At 39.1% G+C, this 18,952-nt stretch overlaps 1 protein-coding gene across 1 annotated transcript in view; it reads right to left on the reverse strand.

Moving 5' to 3' along the window:
- Positions 1-353: 353 nt before the first annotated feature.
- Positions 354-18,952, reverse strand: part of DARS1 (aspartyl-tRNA synthetase 1) — a 51,912-nt gene continuing 33,313 nt past the window's right edge. The window contains exons 8-16 of the mRNA XM_044438077.1: positions 12,501-12,612; positions 11,446-11,580; positions 10,371-10,518; positions 8,368-8,514; positions 6,523-6,565; positions 6,065-6,145; positions 4,940-5,051; positions 3,495-3,566; positions 354-912 (exon numbers count right to left, since the gene is read on the reverse strand). Of these exons, the coding sequence (XP_044294012.1) occupies positions 821-912; positions 3,495-3,566; positions 4,940-5,051; positions 6,065-6,145; positions 6,523-6,565; positions 8,368-8,514; positions 10,371-10,518; positions 11,446-11,580; positions 12,501-12,612 (942 nt within the window). The 3' untranslated portion in view covers positions 354-820. The remainder of the gene's footprint in view (positions 913-3,494; positions 3,567-4,939; positions 5,052-6,064; positions 6,146-6,522; positions 6,566-8,367; positions 8,515-10,370; positions 10,519-11,445; positions 11,581-12,500; positions 12,613-18,952) is intronic.

Raw genomic sequence — 18,952 nt, forward strand, 5'->3', positions numbered from 1 at the left:
GGTGTAATTTGAACAAAGGTGTAAGCACCAGACAAAACGCAGAATTTCTGAATAACTACTACACCACAGAGCTGCTTGTTAACAACTTACTGGTTTAAAAACCAATAGGTTGTCACTCATGAACACGTGTGGTGCCTGCAGTCTGCCCACCTTTTTCTAATCTTACCCCATGATGCACAATCAGTTCTTTTGTAGGTTGTGGAATGTGACAAAACCCCCCACACCAACTGGTTGTTAGGAACGAGAGATTAACCTTGCCACATACCGTGAGTAATCCAATTATTTGTTGTGCAAAAAAGGCAGAAATTGTTAAACCAATGAGTTGTTATATGAGAGGAAAAAGACACAAAATAGATATTTAGAAGTTTTATTGCAACCTGCATTTACAATTTAGTAAGGTTAAATTTGTCCACTATTATTCAGTTATTTTTCTAAATTAATCCTTGTCCGAGTTGCTATTTTCCAAATTTTGCTCATTACAGTTTATCAAATTCTACAACTTGAAGTTTACTGCCATGTATTTAAAAACAAATATATTTGTATAGCACTGCTATGAACTTATTAAAATTCAATTGTTAGCAAGTGTGTAAAGTACAGGGTGACAGTAGTACTCTTGAATTCAAGTAATTTCCTTAAAAATATATGACATTTCTACACCGGAATAAAGTATGTTAATGTTATTGATTTCAAATAGGAATAAATGAGTTGAACTTTTGTTACTGTGGCACTTCAGTAGATTAGATGTCCTCTTGCTGCATGTTGCATTTATGCTGGGTCTTTCAGAGCAAGAACTGCACTGAAATTCAACACTTCAGTCTTCTTAAGGTGTCAGACGTTTGGGATCACGGGGGAACATGGATGTTTGCCGGACATTGCTCAACCCAAGATACAGCATGGTGACTCTTTCCAACCCTGTCAAAATTAAATTCAGTCTAATTAGCTAGAAGACTGACATCTGTATACATGCCTATTTACAAAAAACAAAGCAGGCTGGTCATTATCTGAGACCCTTCTCCAAAGTTCTACCACCAAGCAAACTCTGGCAGGTAACTACAACAGAGATGGTCTTTTTAATGATGGGCCTAGATTATGGAATGCCCGCCGCATAAGCACTTACCTGGTACCACATTTTGGCACCAGATAATGTTTTCGTTATTCTTCTAGGCTTTTTAAAGGCTCTTTCAGGGGATTTTAATACATTAAGAGTGTCTAGCTTTTCAGTTTTAAGACATGTACATTCTTTTATCTTTGCTGTGCTATTTTAATGTTATGTCTGTTATGTCTGAATTCACAAGCCATGAAAAAAAAGCCAGTTATGGCCAAAGTTCTGCTTCAAAAGATGGAGGCAGCAAAGATGGGATGAGGCAAAGGACTGAGTGGATGAAATATGAGAGCTGAAAGACTTCTAAAGTACGATCTGCCTGTTGTACATTTGCAAGCTCAAACAATAATGTAGCTACTTAACTCAAAACAAACAACATGTTTAATGTGATGTCTGAAATGTACCATTATAAAGTAGCAGAAAAAATTAAATTATAACAGAAAAGTCTCCTTTCTAGATTTTGAAAACAGTTTGAGCTATCACACTTGCAAAAAATAAGTTCTTTAGTACAAGAACCTTGCTTGCAATTGCATATGTAGTTTACATTTTTGCTGGAAATCACAAAATCAGAGTCTCATTGGGCACAGACTGTTCCATCTGCTTCTATTCAGCTTTCATCCTCTAAAGAGGGACATGAGCAAACCACTGGAGCATGACAAGCATATGCAAATATAAACAGCTTAGCTGAAAACCCATTTTAAGGATTAATACTACAAAAGAACTTGTTGAACCCTTGGCAGTCTGTTGTGATGAGTTTGCACAGCATTTCAAAGATAAAATCGCTCATATCTGTTCCAACTTAGATGCCAACTTAGATGCCACAGTCGCTGCAGTACTGCCTTTGGAGGTGTCCAGCGTGCCGCCTGGTCCATCTTTGTTGGATGAGTTTTTGCCTTTGCAGCCCAATGATGTGGACAAGACACTTGACCAAGTCGGGCCTACTACCTACTTGTTTGATCCTTGCCCATCTCGGTTTATGGGAAGTCCTATAGTGGGGATCTTTACTGGGATCCTGGAGGCTATAAATGCCTCACTCAGAGAGGGAGAGGTTTCGGCTGCGTTAAAAATGGCCATGGTGACACCACCGCTCCCTACGGAAGTTAAGGGGGAGGTGGCGCGAAGGAGGGCCTTTTCTGTGGTGGCACCCCAATTATGGAATGCTTTACTACTGGAGATTCGTAAGGGGCCACTTACTGAGTTTTAGGCGTCTGACAAAAATGTTCCTTTTCTGATACACCTATGGCACTTCTTAAACTATTTCTATGACAGTGCTGGTTTTAATTTTAATTTAATATTTCAAATTACATTTTTGTTGATATATATTGTGTTTTATCTTGTCTATTTAATGCAATATTTTAATTGCATTATCATATTAATGTTATTATTGATATTTTATTGTAATGGCTGCCCAGAGATCATTATGCTAATGGGTGACTTTTATACAAATTTAATAAATAACAACAAGTTCTTTAAAATGTTTATTCTATTTATTTTAATAGGTAACATCTCCCCAAGCTGAACCATAGTATCCTCAAAACTTTTTTTTCCTAAGGGAAATAATGGGCCAAACCAGATGCTATCTTCTGCAAATTTGAGGTCTCAGCATGACATTTACTAAGAAAAAAGACTGTGAAGGGAGAGGCATTTTGGAAGAAGATAAGTGGGTAGAACAGCTACTTGCTCTGCTACCTGCTGATTCTTCACTGTAAATCACCCTCCCCAATGTTTTCCTTTCAGGCTAGCTGGAACAAAAATGGGGTTGGGGGAATGGAAGTATCGGATCAGCAGGGATGCAGAGGTTAAAACACTCCTTTTGATTCCCCCTTGTATATGCTTCTGCCCACTTTCCTTCTAATTAGCATGAAGAGGGGAGGATGAGGTTGGGAAACTTCCTCTTCCCTCATCATTTTAGGTTTGGCCCTAAATTGGCTATGGAGGGGAAAGCAGGGAGGGATGAGCCTTAAATAATTAGCATCAAAAGTCTAGCATCTTCTAGACTTTATAGTGCTAACTGCATCAACAGCAGGAATAAATCCCAATCAGACAGACAATTGTTTCTTCATCATTCCATGCCCCACTAGTGGGAAGAAAAGAACATTGCTAAAAAGCCGTAGGATTTTGTCCTTTGAATGTGGGCCTCTGAATATTGCCCAATTATCTCCCTGATAAGCTGTTTCATAAAAGGGAACACAAATCTCACAACGGAGCCTTTTAGAACAAATCCTCAGAGATAAGCAGCTTATATTTTTTTTTTCAAACACATGCATTGCCTGTAAATTCAGGTTAGCTTTCTGAATTAAGCTCAAAATCTGTAATCATCTTTCTCATAACATTGCTCTTCCACCTGATGCTACATAAGAACTAAAACAGAACTTAAAACAAGCTGTATTACCTATGCCACCACCAGCATGAGGAGGTGCACCAAAGCGAAAGGAATCGATATAAGCCTTGATTTTCTCTAAATCTGAAAAGGAAATAGTTCGTTTTACTTTGGGTTTAATTCTCATTGGAGTGTTGGGAAAAAAATCCAAGTATAACAGAAGAATAAATATCCCCCTAAATTCCATAGAGCTCTATCATTATCATCATCATAATTTGGCACTGATCAAATCAAGTGTCCCAATACCTTATTAATCTTGCTGCTGCTTTCAAATACAAAACGGGATGTGAACTGAAGAAAGGATGCACATAAAAGAATCCCCCAATTCAGCCACATAAATAGGTTACGGCTTGTTTCCCCCTTAATTCTTGCTCATGCTCCTGGCATGTATTCCATGGGCCTTTGTATCCTAACAACAGTGTCTTGTGCACAGTTAACAAATCACATGCTGGAGAAACCATGCTGAAAGCCAGTGTGGTGGTGAGGTGTGAGGGTTGAACTGGGGACCTGGGAGATCTGGGTTCTAGTCCCCACCCTGCCATGAAGTTCACTGGATGGCTTTGGGTCAGTCTCTCACTCTCAGCCTAACCTACCTCATAGGGTTGTTGTAAGGATAAAATAGAGCTATGTAAGTTCGCTTGGGTTCCTCATGAGAGGAAAAAAGCAAAGATAATGCAAGATGATGATGATAAGCCACTCCTAAGTTTGTAGCTGAGATACTATACTGCTCTAGCTCTCTGAGGTAACTCTCCACAAAACGCATTCATTTCAATCATTCATTTAATTTCTATACTACTCAAATCCAAGTCTAAGTAAATTGTTAATTTTGGGATATTAATTAAGCTATTTTACTTTCACTGTTAAATACTGCAGGTAAGTGCTGTTATTATGTATTTATTTTTATTATGATTAATCCAATGTCTATCCCACTGTTTTCCAAGAACTCAAAGCAGCTTATACCATTCTCCTCTTCCTACTCTCAGTCTTATCCCCACAACAACAACCCTGTGAGGTAGGTTGGGCTGAGTCTGTAACCGGCCCAAAGTCACCCAGTTGGCTCCACGGCTGAGCAGGGACTAGAACCCAGATTGCCTGAGTCCCATTCCCTTGCTCTTAACCACCACAGCATACTGGCTCTTATTATAATGATCTCAACATTTTCCTTAACATCAGAACATTCAAGAGAAGAGATGAATCCAGACTAAATTAGCTGCACTTAGCTCTCATTGAAATTAATGTGAAAAGTTCTTTCTGACTTTGGTCCCACTGATTTCAATGGGAATAGGCTGGATCCAAGTCATTATATTTATAGAAGACTCAAGGCCTCCATTTTTCTGCTTTAACAATTTCCCTTCCCCACCCCACACATCTTAGTCACATGCATTTATTTGTAAGTCATAAAAAATAAAGATAATATGGTGATGCTTTCATTCAGTAGGTAAGAGCTGAAGTATTACCAATGCCATGATGCAAGGCTCTTTCAGTCAGCAACTGTGGATCATGAACTCGCTGTGCTCCAGACAGAATCTCTTCTCCTCTCATGAACATATCATAAGAGTTGGAGGTTTTCTGAAAAGAAAGGCTGTATCTTAATAACTGGCAGCTAAATGGTTTATAGAACTGACAGTTGGTACCTGCAGATGAGAGACCAGATTAGGCTCAGATAAAAATTAAGAGTATCACAAGAAATCAGACATGGGTGCCTTCACATGCAAGCATCTCTCAGCAGAATCAGGATGAGCAGTACAAGCCATCCCCCTTTTTCTTCATTTTTTTTGATTTGTACCCCTCCTTTCCACCAGGAAAATGCTACTTAAGGTGGTTAACAATCCCCGTTTTTAAAGAAAAAAGATTAAAATGGGTTCATATAACAAGAATACAGAAAAACCACAAGTAACTACATGAACATTGCAGAATAAAAGAGCACCCAAGCCAACAGACCTTATGTGCTAAAAGCCAGCTTGGAAAAAAATCTCCCTGCCTGCTACCAGGAGGACAATAAAGGGGAAGTCAACACAGCTTCCCTTGGCAGTGACTTCCATAACCTGGTTGATTGCAATCACATCATTCCACCTTGGCCTCCCTAGAGAAAATGGGAGTCTGCGTTCCATACAACTGTGGCCTCCCATAACTCATACTCGATAGTGATATCATGACCAGTTGGAACTCCTGATTCATTAGTGCCTAGGATGGAGTAGTTTCCAGATACTGTTAGTAGAAAACAGGGAGGAGTGGCACTTGAAACGCTCCATCTGAATCAACAAGCTACTGCCTTAGTACATTAATGCACAGAATCATGACAGGCTACGGCTACACCGCTCAAGTGTACTCTACTGCCAGTTCAAAACATGGCGCCTTCTTATAGCTGTATTATGAAAAATGCAATGGCTTTAGGATGAAAGCTAAAGGACAAAATCTGAATTGATCTTTAAAGGAATGATCAGCACCAACTGTAAACTTGTACAGGTTTATGGCATGCATGCTAAGTTGGTTCCATATTGATCCTTGGAAGTGGCATACAAATGTTCATCAGTATTTTACAGCATTTTTCACAATTCTGACAAATATAAAACTTTACTTACGGGATTTGCTGGGTCTGGCATTGTATAGAAAGGTCTAACAGCCAGAGGGTATTTGTCAAGAATGTAGAAGTCCGTGTCATACTGCAGAAGACCAGATTTTGAAGACCAGACATTTTTTAAAAGAGAAGATTTTGGTTTTTTTAAAATGCATGCAAAAGACCATTAAAGTTTCACATTGCCAATTACTTTTGTACTAGGAACAAAAAAATCAAGATACTCTATTGACCAGCAATTAAATTCAGTATGCTTAAGGTATTCACAATTGTATCATACAGGTTCTTAAGGCATCACTACAATTAAGGTCTTTATTTAAAACACTACATTCAGTTTTTAACATATGAATATAATGGTGCAAATATATACAGAACTTTTCTGTGATAAACATACCTGAACAAATGTGGTTCAAAAAGATATATTACTGTTATATTAAGGAATTAGCAAGATTAAAAAAGTATTACCTTTTCTTTCACCAGGCGACCCAAGAGTTTTTCATTTGGTGTACTGAAAATAAAGATTCTCAAGGTCACATTTAAGCAGTAGGTGGCTTGGTGCACATGTCTCTAAATAGTTATGGATCTTAAGACTTTATGCACTGCCCTCTGGAAAATTGCAAATCCTACAGAGAAGATAATGTGTGTCAATCAATTTATGCTATTTAATGTTTTAGGTCACCCCTGGTGGAATGTGAAACTTAAAATCATGTGTTAAGGTCTTCAGTAAGCACTGACTGTAGTATCAGGAAGGGCTGTTTTGCTCTACTCATACATGCTACCCAAACTTGCACTAGGCAGGCCATGCTTGGCCACATGTCTAAAGGAGAAGAGTCCAAGACTGTGAAGTCTCCTATGCAGAGATGGTCTTAGTAATACTCCCTTTGTATGCTTGCTTTTCCATAAACACTGTACTCAAAACTGTTCATAAGAAAGTGTCTAAAGCAGAAATAGAAATCCATCTATACATCACTATTCAGAATACCCCCATTTCAATAATAATTCAGTATACAGTTTCTTATAGCAGAACAGTCTTCCAATGAAGTATTGTGAAAATATTCTTGTAAGCAGTAGACTGGGAAAAAAGGGTGCCATTTTCCTGGTACAAAACTCTGAGTTGTTACAGAAATAATCAGGAAGAGCTCCTTTTCTTACTTTTAGTTGTTAAAATGTGTATGAGCCAAGCTTTCTACAAAATCATGTATCAAATATTCTCTACTACCCCAGACTGCAAATAGGACACAATCTTTTAGGATGTGCTCAAAGTTTCCTGGCCTTATCCCTTCATGCAGAAATTTTAGTCTAGGTTAGTTTATAATTCAGGAGAACTTTCAAACACATCATTTCCCCCATAAATCAGAAATGCAACTGTGCCAGTAGAAATCTCTCATGATTTTGCTTAATGCGTACATGAGCCCTAAGACTGGCATTGGGAAAGTTCATTGACCTTCCTTCAATGTGTGTGTGTCCTAGGAGGGGTGGGTGGAGAATTGTGCCTTCTTGTATGCTTTTCCTTCTCTTCCGGTGTGCATTTCCACATACCACTGGAACCAAGAAGGCAGACATTTTAAGAAGTCCTAGTTGCAATCTTTCACATAACTGAAATAAAAATTATGCTATGCCAATGATACTAAAAATCATACTGTACAACGGTGTTGTAAAATTTTCTTTTGGGGTATGAGTCAGTGCATTTATTTATACTTGAACTATTGCGTATCTTTAGAGAGAGATGATTCCTTGCAGGGAAAAAAGGCAAGACATGAATAAATGAATAATTAAAGGCCTAGATAAGAAAAGAGAATGTAAGCTGCCACCAATTTGCATTGTGTCTTATTTATTTAGGGACCTTCCTGGTAAGTTTGGATAATAATTGCTCCCAAATGACTATGGACTTCACTCGTATGCATCCTAGATGTTCTCCTCTATTCAGACACACGTTTGCACATGTTCTACTTGAAACGGGGATCCCTCATTTTAGGAGGGGTTTTATATGACATCTTTTCCCTACAAAAAGGTTTAACTTGATGAAGTGTTCTTCTGTTCCACAACAGTGGACATTCATAAAGCTAAGAAATAGTTGTATTTATTATTAGTATTATTATATCCTGCCTTTTTTCCTCTTGCAAGGAACTCAAGACAGCTTACATAATCCTGCCCATTTTTATCCTCACAGTTTATCCTGTACAGTTTATATGCAGGATTCCAGCAACTGCATGTGAGAGCTGCCTTCAAGATGAGATGCTGCCCATATGCAGGCTACATCTGCATGCCAGTAGGTGGCACTGATCCCTCCCAACAGCAACATGAATGTACCTGAGATCATCTTCATCGCCCATCTCTACTCCAGCTTCACGAAGCATAGCCAGGCCTTCCCGGTATTCCAGCCTCAGAGTTGGCTCCAAGAACTTGAATGGCTCACATGGAAACTGCTTGTTCACAGTTTGGATTTCAGTTTGAAACCTGCACAGAAAATGAAAGGTGTTTTTTTTTTTAAACAAAGAAGGAACTCCGAAGAGAAAGACACTACCTTTGTTTGCCACAAGGGTTCACTCTGACACCATGAAACATTTAATTCTGTATGCTACTACTTCTGCAAGAAAGGCATGATTTTTGAGATAACATGACTGGTTTTGAATATTACACATATCAAAAAGTCACTATATTTTCCTCATACACTGTCTGACAAAGTTAAGCCTAACAACAGTTATCTGAAAAATCAAACCTTAGTATTTTAACATTAATTTTCAGTAAATCGATGTAAAAACAAAATAAAATGAAGTATAAAAAAGCAAACTGCACTTACTTAAAATAGGCTGTTTTAATATGCAGTTTCTCTCTATGCTCGTGTTCTCTCTCTCTCTCTCTCTCTCACACACATACACACACACACACACACCCTCCATAGTTTAAGAAGTTATAAGCATCTGTTATTTATAGAGCAGGTTATCTTCCAAAGTTGGTTATTTTGATTCAGTTACCATTTTCAGGCAGAGCACATTACACCAATCAATTATGTAGGCCAGAGAGCTAGAGCTTCAACTTTTTTTTGATCCATAGTTATAGTTAAGAACCTGAGAATCTACTATGGGTACCACCACAAAATAACTAATCAATGCACAGCCACTTTGGTGTCTCTCTCTCACACATCTATGGATCTTTGGGTGTGTCTTACCCATTACAAGCTCTTTTCTGTGTGTCTACTGGATGCTGCAACATCTCTTTAATAAGGGTATTGTCTAGCTTGATTGATTGCTGAAACTCCAATACAGCTAAAGTTCATTTTTAACACATGGATAATGTTTGGACAATATCCTACAGTTCCTTCTTTTTGGAAACTGATGAAATGTGATCCTGGCCATCATCAAGCGGACAATCCAGAAGAGGTGCCTAGTCCAGGAGTACTCCCAAGCTGTAACCTGATTATTCTCCAGGTTTTTTGAACTAATGACACATGAGGCTGAGCCCAAATGGGCAACTATGCTAAGTTTTCATGGCAGAAATACTAACCGCAATTTAAATGGTCATTGGGAATTCCCCAGCTTTCAAAAAGCAGCCATGTAACTTTATTTATTTATTTATTTATTGGGAATTCCCCAGCTTTCAAAAAGCAGCCATGTTACTTTATTGAATGATTGATTGGGAATTCCCCAGCTTTCAAAAAGCAGCCATGTTACATTTATGTATGTATGTATGTATGTATGTATGTAGAGATAGATAGATAGGACTTCTATGCTGCCCCATTTGCCGAAGCCTCGGGTGGCTCACAATCATAAATAAATAACATAATATAAAACAATATAATTTAGCCGTATAACAGTAAAATTTAAGTCATCCTGGCCAAAGAATAAAATAAATAATATTAACAATTAAAATAACGTTTGAATATAAAGGTCTTCGCCTGGTGCCAAAAAACAAATAACGACAGGACCAGGCGGCCATCTCTCGGGAGCGCATTCCATAGATTGGGTGCCTTACCAGCTGCTTCCAAAAATTTAACAGTTGTTCTGTAAATCTGTCCAAAGTGATCAGTCCAAACCAAGAGCTTCTGGTATAAAGGAGAGCACAAAACAAAACCAGACCAGACTGATCACAACTCAAGCAACCTCAACACAACAGCACAAGGCAAAATCAAGTGGTATAGCCTGTAATCTAGCTCTAGGCAGGGATATGGGGCTGAACATGGCACGTAGGACGGATCTGGAATATGCATGCCACCTTTCTATAGTCTGAAAAGAGAAGTATTAGATAACAAGATGGATGCTACGTGTAGTACAATATAAAATCTGAAAGGACATGAACATGCATTCTCCTTTTACCTTTCCTGGAGTCCTTTGAATATCTGCACCATAGTGTCTGCAATCTCTTCCACCACTTCGTGATAATGGTAATTAAAAGCCATTTCAATATCCAGACCAACAAACTCTGTCAGGTGTCTGTGAGTGTTCGAGTCTTCTGCTCTAAATACTACATGAGAAAAAGAGATTCTAAATTGCATCGTCATCTGAAATAAATGAATCTTTCACTAGGATTAAAACTAGCTTTGGGAGATACTCTAGCACCAAAGACCTATTTTGAGCAGGCACAACAGCTACATTTTTCTGAAACAGGACTCCAGTTCCCTGCCAGGTAAGAAATTCTCAGGTACCCAAACAGGTAATATGGTGGTGGTATTTCTGAAGTCTCACTTATCAAGGTTGTTCCACCGCTTTTATAGTAGAAGCAGTATTTGAAAGAATGATTTTTTAAAAAATTTATCTGCTTCAAAAATAGCCAGTTTATATATTTCATCATGTACAGGATTCAGGGGATAAGAAGTGCACCTACTTCTTTGCCATGTGAAAAGGAGCACTGCTCTTGGTAAAACATTGCTCTAATACACTTACAGGGATGGAGAGAGAAGATAAGCATGTGTGTTCTATGTTGCCAATACTGAATTGATGTATTATGAAAAACCAGAGCATAAAAATATTTTGCACAGTCTAATTTAGTTGGTATTGATTTCCAGCAAGTGCACATTAATAAACCCCTGGCACTTCCAAGCTTGTAGGCTTGCATTAAGTCCAGTGACAGATTAACCATTCCACCTGCAGGCATCTTTTTCTTTACCATAAACTGCTGTATGATACTTGAAGAACCACTAGAGAACACCCTTGCTTTGCTCCTGCTTCTCATTCCAGCTGAAGATTACATTTGTTCCACCTGCAAACCCTGTCAAACTGCCATATGGATTAGTAGCCTTTGCATGAAGCCTTTGTTTGGTTTGCAGATTAGAAAGGAAAAGAATCTGCAAGGTTTAGTGCGTGCATAACCGTAATATTTAGCGGACGCTTGCACCGGAGACAGGACTGTTACATTAGGCAAGAAGATGAAAAATAAAGTGCCTTCCCTTACCTGGCCCAATGCAGAAAACCTTGTCAAAATCAGCACAAATACACATCTGCTTGTAAAGCTGTGGGGACTGTGCAAGGTAGGCATTATTTTTGAAGTAGGAAACAGTAAATACATTGGCACCACCTTCACTGGCAGCTGAAAACCAAAAGCAAGGGCAAGATTAATGCTGTTTTGAATGGGATATTAAAACTCTCCATATGTATCTGTGGTGCTTAAAAATAGCCTTCATTTTTTGATTTGAGCCATTGAAATTTTTGCAGATATGGTTCAATCAGTATGTTTTCAGACAAAGATGTAGCTTCTCAACAACATCTACCAGTTGGACAGTATGACCTGTATCTTAGCTCATATCACCAGCTATGTGGCACTGGGCCAACAGGCCAAGCCATCCACATTAGAATGCAGCAAAGAGCCCCTTCAACTTGATTCTCAGCTGGTTTCTTTTTTCTGTGCCACTAAAAACAACTAAAAGCTGAGAGAACTCCAATGCCTGTTCCAGTAAGGAAAGGAAATAAAAAGAGACATTCCAATGGGGCTTTATGGGAGAAGGGAGCAATTGCAGAGAGATTGGGTGTTGTAATCCATATTTTATACTCCTCCCCAGACAGGGGCTTTCAGCATCAAATGGCTGGTAGCTCTGTGAAGCAGCAGCCTGCCCATCTGCAGGTATCACTGGCACATGAGCTATAATTGTATAACACAGTTTGCTTGATATATTTACTATGGTTTAAAAGATGAAAACTGCAACCCAAGAAGCTAAGCAAAGACTACGCTTAGGTGGACAGAGTTTCTAGCCACAGAGTACTTTAAAGAAGAGAGCAAACTGTCTTTTTAAAACAGGTGATGCAGTCTGGGAATTATGGGACTTGTAGTCCCATAATTACTGTTATGAATACTGTTTCATGGAAGACAGTGGCATTACAATAAAAGAACATTTCAGTGTGAAATTCTTAAATGTTCTCCGCCACAGTAGTAAGATCCTCCCCTCTTTCTCCATGTTTACAGCTTCCAAACTGTGAAGTTATCTGAAACCATTATAAACAAGAAGTACATACCAGAAATTATCTTTGGAGTTTGAATTTCCACAAACCCCTTGTGAATGAGTGTTTCTCGAAAAAGCTGGCAAATACCAGACTGGAGGCGAAAGACAGCTTGGCTAGTACAGGTCTGTAAAGTGAAGATACTGCATTAACATTTGGACCTTAATTTCCCTTGCTAGTACTGTTTGTTTTGCCCAGGACAAAGCAAATCCTTATATTATTCTTTCTTTATTACCCAAGGGTCTGCACAAGGAAACTTTCAGACCAGCATTGAACAAAAGCAGCAATAACAAGAATAAAATCTGCATTTATCATTGAAGAAAAAGGATCCATTATTGTGAATGCTGTACAAAGACATACAGGTACAACACTTAGATAAACTTTAAGGCAAGTGTGGGTAATTTGTGACTAATTTTGCTGGACTAACTTTCAACAGTCCTAGCTAGCATATTTATTTATTTATTTGGGAAGCTTCTATGCCGCCCCCCTCGCCGAAGCCTCGGGGCGGCTCACAACAATAAATAACAACATAATAACAATATAAAAACAATGTAATTGGAGCCGTCCTGGTCAAAGATGTAAAATCAATAAATAATATTAACAATTAAAATGACGTTTGAATAAAAAGGTCTTTGCCTGGCGCCGAAAAACAACGATGGCGCCAGGCGGACCTCTCTGGGGAGCGCATTCCATGGATTGGGCGCCACTGCAGAGAAAGCCCTTCTCCGGGTACTTACCCTCCTAGTATCCTTCATGGAGGGTTCCTGGAGAAGGGCCTCGCCTGCTGATCTCAAGGGGTGGGTGGGCATATATGGATGTAAGCGGTCCTTCAGGTAACCAGGACCCAAGCCGTTTAGGGCTTTATAGGTAATCACCAACACCTTGAATTGGGCCCAGACTTCAATGGGGAGCCAGTGAAGCTGACGGAGGACTGGAGTCATGTGAACATAACGCCCAGTCCCCGTCAGCAGCCTGGCAGCTCTATTTTGAACCAATTGAAGTATCCGGACCATCTTCAAGGGCAGCCCCACGTAGAGCGCGTTACAGAAGTCAAATGGTGAGATGAAAGCAATTACAGTTCAAGAACTGGATGGCTAGCAAGTTGCTCACCCAGTTTTAGAGAGACAACCATATTCTGAAGAATATCATTGTAACGTTTTGCAAACAAACAATGACTGAATCTACTCCCAAGCAGTTGTTACACTCATCAGAAATTGATATAAAGCTATAAAAGTATTTTTTAAGAAACTCCAGATGAAAAGAATGATGTGTTTCTATGGCTTCCAACACTGCTGTGGGGAAGGAGGCATAGGATAGCTTGGAGCTGGGACTCAAGACCTCAGAGAGTCCTCCCATGGTCCTTGCAACCACCAGGATTCCTTTTGCACTGGCTGCACTCTGAAGATGGAAGACCATCTTTGGAGCCAGTGGGGGGTGGGTTGTTCTAGGGAACAGAAATGGGAGGAGTGAGGCACCACCATCCTTGGAAGAATACTGACAGGGCCGCAGGTGCTCTCCATGAGTAGGGGGAAAACACTGATGGCTGCAATCAACTATCTAAATGTTTTGGAAGGATAGGGGAGCGTGGCGGCAATCCTGGCCTCTGCACAACTCCCACCTTCCACTGGGCACCCCTAATTCTCTGAGCTTGGATGGTTCCAGAAAGCCACATTGGATGGTGCTCTATCGGATAAAACATTTCAGGCAGTAATAAAATGCATTAGTCTACTCTGAATGAGAATGATTGAGAACACAGCAAACAAAAGATGACTATGTACTTCTACCTAGTTGAAACAAAAACTGTTGGGGATGGACAAATAGCTTTATATTAATTACTTCTGCAACAGAAAAATTCTAAAATAAAGATAAGCATGTTTGTTAAAGGTGGAGGCAGTAGTTTGCTTGTAACTTGGTTAACATACGTAAAGCAAAACAAATTTAAGAGCCTTGAGGAAAAATAAGGCCTGTTAGGAAGAAAGACAAGGGCTGTTATCTTAGGAAGCTATAGTTAATATAAAACTCACAACTGCTTGTTCTGATAATGTACAGACAAGTTACATGCTCATATTACTACAGTAATTACAGTTCAGTTTTTTTAAAAAGGATTTGCGTCATACTGTTCTGCTTACTACTGTTTACTACTATTTCTTTTCAGTTAGGCAGAGATGTGTGGTTTTTCACATGATGTGCCACCAAGCTACAGATGTGCACACACCAATGCATTGTGATAGAACTGTCTGTTTTTTTTTAAGCAGTATGTGGGTTTTTTCTTTTAATACACCCAGCCAACGGCAGACTTTTAACCAATGTTCACCTTTAATGTCTCACTCAAACAACAAGAGAGAAAGTGACTGGTATAATCTTGCTATTTTGTTTTGTTTTTTCCAACCAATGTTGTAAACCACAGTCACCTGGGTTCCTAAATATACAGGGTTAGAACAACCTGTCTTGTTTTCAGCTGGTTGGTGGAAATGAAACCCTGAGAGGTGTTAGATATAAAGACTCATCTCACAACAGAAGTATGCAAACAACAGGGAATAAAGATGCAAGTATGTGATTTTCTTCAGATGATTCACCAAATGCCACACAGTAATTAAGAGAACATAAACACCCATAGGAAAGTTAGAGAAAATCAAGTAACAGAAACATTCTGAATACAGGGGGAAAGCTGATCAACCCCTTTCTCCGGTCTCCATGACTGTAAGAAATCATCATGAACTGCATCAGAATGAAAAAGTGAAGGGGGCATAAGAGATAGCATCTGCTCCACAGCATCCTGTAAGATAGCTGGTTGCTATTCCTTGAACTTCTAAAGAATCAGGTACTAACTACATTTAGAATACCCAACTGTATAGTTAAAACTAACCAAACAATGTCTCCCAATTCAGATGAAAAGATACCCTGCAGAAGCTTGCCAATCTCCTCCTTGTAACTGTGTGAGGAGAGGAGAGGAGAGGAGAGGAGAGGGCCACACAGCACTTATGGTTCAGCATTACATCCATCATTGCCACTCTGACTGTGGGGGTTTCACTGTTAAGTGTACTTTTACTGTTCAGTAGCTAACCGGAACCTTTATATTCAGAGGCGGTGTATCATTAAATACCAAAGGTTGCATGACATACAATGGTGCAGAACTAATGCCAACCCAGAAGCATGTGGAGTTGGTGTGAACAAGCAAGTCAGGTTTTCTGTCCACAGTATATCTCTTAATAGTAGCTACTGGAGAGAAATAACAATGGACAAAGGCTGAACATCTCTGACTGCCTGGGTTTGTACAACCCAACCCAACCCAACCCAACCCAACCCAACCCATACTTGGGGGCTGGCGATTAAGTAGTTTGGCATGGCTTAAATAAGCTCTGATGAGCTGCAGCATGGTATGTAAACAGTCCCACTGTCACTTTCTTCTTTTCTGTCAGACAAAATATTTAAAGCACAAACTCATTGTGTGGAGAGAATTAAACAGAAAGTTCATTCATACAAATAAGGAAAATGAATTATTTTCACTGTAACTATTAGTATGCTTCATATATCAAATAAACATAACATTATAAGTTAAAAGGAAAAACAATCAACTAAGATCTCTCTGTGATTAGTTAACTGTTTTTATTTTTCCTACTAATTTCCCTGTTTAATGGAAATTAAAGAGAACCTACTTCAAATTGGAACAAATATTCTCTACTTTATCTGACCTAAATTGCATAGCTAACACAGAATAACCTAATTGGCTGAGATTCCATCATTTTATTTTTAAAACTAACTTCACAATTCTCCTTTCATTTATTCTTAACCCTAAACATATATTTACAGGTAATCAGAAAAATTTAATGTTTATTACATATTACTTAGCTTTTTGAAAACTCCAAGGCATTTCACTGAGACTCAGATCAAACATCATGCCAATGTGCTTTCCGCTAACCATAAATTGGAAGCGCAAAATTCATTTTGCACTTGCAAACACACAATACCCATACACAGTCTTTTAACCCCAAAGACCTAGTCTAGCCAAGACACCTCACTTTAGATTTGAGGATACTAATAAAGACAGGAAGCCCTGTGTCAAAGATGATATACAACGTATCAAATACAATCATGAAATATGGATGCAGAATACAAAGTAGTGAAGAAGCTTGCACTCTTTTTTGTGTGCCTGCACTGGTACTCAGAATAGGCTGGGGAATATTTAATGGGCTTCCAAAATTGCCACGGTGAGCAACATAACAATTCCTCTCCCTAGCACCTCTTGCCATGGATTTTATAGTTTGTCTGCTTCCTAGGAGATGGGTGGAGGAAAGCTGCTTCAGTAAGTTAAATAGTTTTGTTCACACAGCAAAAGCAGCCCCACCTACAGATGGCCTAGAGAAGGTAGCTTCACTGCAATTTGCTCTGGTGCCCTTCCTACCAAGCTGAAGGCCGTAAGGCTTTGGCAGGGTTACAAGACATTATTCAGGTTTTTGGACACCAAGCAAATTCGCTACACTGCCTGTTGAACCTTAATAATCTCCTTCCCATTCTTCTTGTAGAGCCCACATAATGCACAGTTTAGGGCTGTGTGTTCATTTTTGCTTTTAAGTTCCTAAGTTAATTCCTTTTGCCATGCTGTACTGGCTTTTAGAAGTGCAGTGGTGACCATAACTATTGTTTGACAATTCAGATATCACAATATTTAGCTCAAATAATGGTTTGCAAACCCACTTCAAACGATTCTGGTTTGAATTTGCTTTTCTCCTTGCACTTCACTAAGTTGAGTATCTTGTGTACATCAAATGGAAACAATGCCAATTAAATCCATTTCAATTCCAGGTTGTAACACAACAAAATGTGGAAAAGTCAAAGAAGATGAATACTTCTGCAAGGAATGGTATAAATTCTGACTCCAACCCCCAACTTCCAAAGAGTGAGCCTAAAAGCATGCATCACAAATGCAATTCTGAATCATTTACTCTTAATGACTCTTTAAATTAAATGAACCTTAGATATATGTTAGATTAATGGAATACAGTGAGAAAGACAGAAACTTTTTTCTTATTCTGATTCTTTTAAGTTCCTCTAAAATGCATGTACAATATTACAGCAAAGAACTCAAGGCAAAGCAGTAAAAGCATCTTAAACACACTCCTGGAACTTAGGCTTCAAAAGCAATCCTTAAATAACTTGCAAGACATGTGCTTCAGTGTTATGTACTATTGCTCATAAAATGTGAAAATGAATATTGCTTTTGGAATACTGGAGGCAGTCTTTTATCCTTCCTTTCAAAAGGAGATCCCTCCTGCATGTGCTTGCACATATGCATGTGGGAAAAATGCTTGGTTAAAGCTTAAGGAAAATACTGCAGTCTCCTAGCCCATTTGAAAGCTGATACATGTGGCAAGACCTGATCCTTACCTAGGTGATAATCTTGTGCCAGGCTGTACCACTTCAGACTGCATGCGGGAAGTTCCCAAATGATGCACTGCTCCTCCACGCAACCACCAACGCTGCACATAGACAACTTTGATGTATTTTGAATAGAGGAGCACTATATCAAGCATGTTACAAACACCTAACCCTGTAGTCTGCAGCTGTTTAGCCCAGGCAAAGATTTACTACCCCAATGGGAACACTGGCCTTAATCTTGTGGAAAGGACATAGATGAACTACATTCCTAAAATAAGCTTATCCATTTACAAAGTTGTGAGTTGTCTGTTAATCTGATCTGATGCAAGTTTAATGGTCAAACTATTACAGCTGATAGCACACTTAACTATGGGTGAGGACACAGGCTTCCCTTCTCTTCTCTGCCAGTGTACTGGCCCTATTCTTATCTTCTGGCCTTTATAAACAAACCTGAGAGGCATTTTCAGAGTTGGCATATTTCCATACATCCAAGATGTGGATATAGAAATACCACTAGAAAGAATTTTCCCTTTTCCCATATGTAATTTCTTTTCAAAGTAGAGTTTCACTGTTCAAATATTTTTTTAAACAAGGCACTTTCTCCAGCTATGGATCATTCTGGGTGAGTTGGCCTCTGTTCATGCCACACACCTTCCCTCCTTTTTCCTGTTCTGCAAACTCCTGCTCCCCGTCCAAATTTGCTCAAGGGTCCCCTAACTCATCAGAGCAGATTGGAGAGGATATCCATCTTTGCAGAGGGAAGGAAAAGCTGTTCCACCAATGGTGTTCCACCAATGGTTGGTAGGTGGACATTGTAGGATTTCATTTTAAGACTTAGCTGTGAAATATATTTTAAATATCAGGATTCACAGAAGAAAACAGAAGTAACGACACAATGAAACTTAAGTACTGAAACTCAAAACTTTTCAGTACATGCAAAGGGGCTTCCCCACATTTTAATCAGAGAGCCAGACTAAGTATTTGGGTAATCAACAGTTTTTCTTTACCCTAAGCACATGTGATCCCAATTTGAATCAGGACTATGATATTCTGGGAAGGGGGCTGAAAGTCCCACTCATTCCATTCCCCCC

Source organism: Varanus komodoensis, unplaced genomic scaffold (assembly GCF_004798865.1).
Source record: "Varanus komodoensis strain SLA01 unplaced genomic scaffold, ASM479886v1 scaffold32, whole genome shotgun sequence".
Lineage (NCBI taxonomy): Eukaryota > Metazoa > Chordata > Lepidosauria > Squamata > Varanidae > Varanus > Varanus komodoensis.